At 60.9% G+C, this 4,331-nt stretch overlaps 1 protein-coding gene across 1 annotated transcript in view; it reads right to left on the bottom strand.

Annotated features, from left to right (window-relative positions):
• The window catches only part of UNCX (UNC homeobox), a 4,827-nt gene extending 1,041 nt beyond the window's left edge, over window positions 1-3,786 (bottom strand). Inside the window, exons 1-3 of the mRNA XM_065686514.1 lie at window positions 3,374-3,786; window positions 2,131-2,306; window positions 1-573 (exon numbers count right to left, since the gene is read on the bottom strand). The exon at window positions 1-573 is cut by the window's left edge and continues 1,041 nt beyond it. Of these exons, the coding sequence (XP_065542586.1) occupies window positions 1-573; window positions 2,131-2,306; window positions 3,374-3,623 (999 nt within the window). The 5' untranslated portion in view covers window positions 3,624-3,786. The remainder of the gene's footprint in view (window positions 574-2,130; window positions 2,307-3,373) is intronic.
• Window positions 3,787-4,331: the final 545 nt, after the last annotated feature.

Here is a 4,331-nt window from a genome sequence, read left to right as displayed (position 1 = left end):
GCGGCGGGGGGGGGAGTCGGAGAGGAGGCTCTCCACGCTGAAGGGGTTGAGCTTGTGGAAGGTGCCGGCGCCGCGGGGCCCCCCCGCACCTCCGCTGCCGTCCCCCGACGGGGCGGCCGCGCAGTCCTTGTCGGGCGGCCGCTGGAGCCGCCCGCTCCCGCTTCTTTGGCTGGGGTAGAAGGGCTCTGCCGTCTGGTCGCAGGTGCCGGGGGGCGGCTCGGAGGGGGCTGCGGAGGGCGGCGGGTGAGGCGGCGGGGGCTGCCCGCGGGGCTTGGCCTCGGGCGGGGCGGGTGAGAGGCCTCCCCCGCCGCCACTGTCGCTGTCGGAGCTGGGGGTGCTGTGCAGGGAGAGGGCGCTGGGCGAGTGCGGGTGGCGGCTTTGGCTTTTGAGGAGCTTCTTCTCGTGCTTGCGCTTCTTCTTCTCCATCTTCTCCAGCTCCTTGCGGGCGATCTCCTCGGGGTCCATGGGCTCCCCGCTGCACGTCGTGGGGTGGGAGTTGTGAGCCGGCCGCCCCGGGCCCTTCTTCGTGTTCTCTTTCTTTCTCCATTTGGCCCGGCGGTTTTGGAACCAGACCTACACACCGAACAACGAGAAGCAATTAACACCCAGCGCACCGGCCCCCCGCGGTGGCCGGGGTAGGGGGGGGGCAAAAGGTTTGAAGCGCAGATCAGGCCTCCCCCTCCAACCCTCGAGGAGCCGGCAGCCCCCATCCACAGGACCGAGCATCTGCGAGACGGAGAGCAAGGGAGGGGGCAGGAAGAGATATCCACACTTCTTTAACAGGGCAGAAAAATAAAAGCGAGGGGAACAGGATGCACACTCACGCACACACACGCTGTGTCCTGCCCGCACCGGTACCGCACGGAGGGGAAGGGGTAACATCCCCACCCCGGTTCTTCCCCGCAGCTTGGGGCTGCAGAAGCCCCCAGAGGAGTCCCCCGGCCTGCGGGGCAGGGCGACATCAATCCGCAGTAGCGCTCAAACCGCAGCACAATGAGCGGGCCAAAGGTAGTGGGGTTGTCGCCTCGCCCGGGTGGAGAGGGACCTGGTACCCCTGCCCGTGCCGAGCACCGGAGCAGAGCGGTTGGATCAGCCCGAAACCGGGTTTATTTTATATTCTGGGGGAAATTAAGAATAAATCTCATTTAAATCCTCTCTGCTCCAGCGGCTCCCTGGTGTCCGCAGCCGCGCAGTCCACGCGTTCCCACAGCGTCCGTGGAGCCTCGGCCCACAGGGGCTGCCAGCAGCACCCACAGCTCGGGAGCACCATGGGGATATCGGTGGCCCGATCCCGACTCCTTCCCCTTACAGAGGCCCGCAAACTCCCAGGCCCCTGGGCACGGCAGAGCGGCGGCTGCCGGTGCGGGGAGGTAACGGCGGCTCGGAAAGACGCCGTGAGACAAAGCAGACGGAGGGACCGCGGCACACGGCTGCGGCTCGTCCCGAGAGCACCGTCCCCGCCGTCCGAGGTAGGTTGCAGGACGTATTCCCCGCACACTGAGCTCACAGGAGACTGAGCACCCGCACCAACTCGGCCTCACCGCCCGCAGCCACGGCGGCCCGAACCAGCGTCTGTGCACCCAACAGGCAACCTGCATCGCAGCCGCGACCCCCATCCCATTCCCGTTTATTTTTCCAGGATCAACCGAAGCAACTACATGATCCTCGTACCCCATCCCGCACGGCAGAGAGCCCGGACAGCTCGTTAAAATTAAGTTTTACAAGTTCCACACGCTCTCGATACGCCTACGAGTTTTATTGACATTGTCCAGTGTCCCCCCCGTGCTTAAGCCTCGTATTTGCATGCTAATTTTTTCTGCCTTAGTTCATTCAAGAAATAATTTTTAACAGCGCAAAAATATATATTAATAATAATTTTGAAAAGGCTTGCGGAAGCCAGGCTGTGATGCCACTTTTCGGGGCTCGTTTGCAAGAGAAATCGATAAATAGAAGGGAATTATAAGAAGAAAATAAACCAGCAGGGAAACAAAAGGAGAGGGCCGGAGGAGCGCAGCCGCGGGCCCAGGCGCACAGGGCCCGTCCCAGAACGGGGCTATGGACCCCCCCTTCGTGGGCCGGTCGGCGCGGGGAGAGGGCAGGAACGGAGGGAGGGGGAGACGTGGGTTTTACCTGCACTCTGGACTCCACTAAGTCCAGCCTGAGCGCCAGAGCCTCTCGCATAAACACGTCCGGGTAGTGACTCTCGTTAAACGCCTTTTCCAGCTCCTCGAGCTGCCAGCCGGTAAAATTGGTGCGGGTTCGTCTTCTTTTACAGCCAGGACTTTCTTTGTCCGGGTCACCCGAGTCTGAAAAGTCAGAAATACGCTCAGCTCCCTGGAAAAGAGGCCTTCTCCCCCCCTCCTTGCCATTCACAGGAGCCTTTTAACTTTTGTGCTCGGTAGCGTTGGTAAAAAGAGCGGGATTATTCACACACCTGCGCTAAAAATGGGGAGGAACCCGATCTGCCCTCGCCTCCTCCGAAAATGTACTTTACAGAACATTTATTCCTGAAGGAAGCTCTCCACAGGCACTCAGCTGGCAGAGAGAGAGAGAGAAGTTCCAGCATTTGCTCCAGCCACCAAAGCTTTAATCAATAAAAAAATCAAAAGCCCCCGTTTCCCTTCCCCTGTTCCCCCCTTTCCCAGCAGCTCACGGCCCGGTCCCAGTGGGATCAGAGGGCAGGGCGGCCCCAGCCCTCCCGCAGACCCCCTCAATACGGGTGGGTGCGGGCTCCCCCGTGCATCCATGCCCAGGCCGGGGGTTACAGCCCGAGCTGCTCCGCTCCTCACGTTCTCCGCCAGGTGTGGAAATTCCAAATAATAGGAATAATCTTTATTAGGCTGAGGTGCAGAGGGGGAACTGCTTCGGGATTAATAAAAAGGACGTTGGGGTGACGGAGTGTTTTAATAGCTGAACAATAGCGGTGCCACAGGCCGGTGGGGACGGAAGGAGAGCGCTTCCCTTCGGTTAAATCGGGTTTTTATAAGAAATATAGTAATTACCACTCTTGATTCCCTAAACCCCAGGCATTCCCATTATTATTTTTATATATATGCTTTTGATATCGTGCTCCAAGCCCCCACCCCAAAGATGAACTTTAGGGGAAGGCCCTGGGCCGGGCCCGCTATTGTTCAGGGCACACGCGTGGCCCCACGGCAGCTGGAAGGGGGGACGCTCCGGCGCTTGGCCCGGGCCCCCCACCCAGTTCTACCTGGCCCCTCGAGTGGGCCCAGCACGGCTTTGTCCCCTCCAGACACCCCAATATCAGCAGATGAGGGGGGCGGTGGTGACCATCCTCTGTGCTGACCCGCTCCGGGCGGGGAGCGGTGGTCGGGGCTTTGAGGGAGGCACACGGGGCTGGGGCCGCTCCTACCTGCGAGCTTGAAGGGCTGGTTGTCCCCGCTCCCCCCGCAGCCGGGGGGGATCAGCGGCGCCGGGTTGACCACGGAGGCGGCGCAGGAGCCGCTCAGTAATCCATCGATGGAGAAGGGCACCGAGGCGGCGGCCGACTGCAGCTGGTGCCCGGCCAGCTCGTAGACGTGGTGGTGACCGAGCGGGTAAGGGAAGCCCACCATAGCCCCGAACTGGGCATGGGGATGCTCCAGGATGCGGCTATCCATCATGGGGGCGGCTCTAGCGCGGGGGGTGCCGGCGGGGCTGGGGGTGCGGGCAGCGGGGCGGCTGGGGCCGGGGGTGCTGCTGCCGGAGGAGGAGGCGCGGCGAGGGGCTCATGCTGCAGGGCGCCGGGCGCTTTAACTTTATCAACATCGGGCTCCCGATAATTAGCTCAGGCTGGGGGAATTTGGGACCAATAAGAAACGTTAATCGGTCCTGACGTCAGAGACGTGCCAGTGTGGGGAGCAAACGTTTTCCATATCGATTGCTAATTATACCTGACATCCAGCCTCAATAAACAATATCAGAGCTGTCACAACACGACAAGGGGGGCTTTGATACGAACTCCAGCCCGGGGAGGGCGACGGGGGCCGGGGCGGGCAGGGGAGGGGGTGGGGGGACCGGGGGGGGCTTCACGGATCCGCCTGAAACCCGGTTAAATACTCACCAGCCGGAGTTACACAGACACACAGCCTCCCCCCCTCCAACCCACCCTCTCCCCCCCCCCCCCCCTGTCCCCTCCCCTCTCCAAATCACTAATAGATTTCCCTTTAAAACATTCACCAGCGTGTTGTGGGGATTTTTCACCAGAAATGCTCTACTCTCTGAACCTTTAAAGTGATGTTGCTCCAATTACAGAGAGACATTGAGCGGCAAATAGACTGATCCAATAATAGGAGATTCATCATCCGCTCTTTCCAGAGCTGTCACATTGA

This window comes from Lathamus discolor, chromosome 6 (genome assembly GCF_037157495.1).
Source record: "Lathamus discolor isolate bLatDis1 chromosome 6, bLatDis1.hap1, whole genome shotgun sequence".
Lineage (NCBI taxonomy): Eukaryota > Metazoa > Chordata > Aves > Psittaciformes > Psittacidae > Lathamus > Lathamus discolor.
The sequence above is the reverse complement of the archived record's forward strand: the minus strand, read 5'-3'. Positions and strand labels throughout refer to the sequence as shown.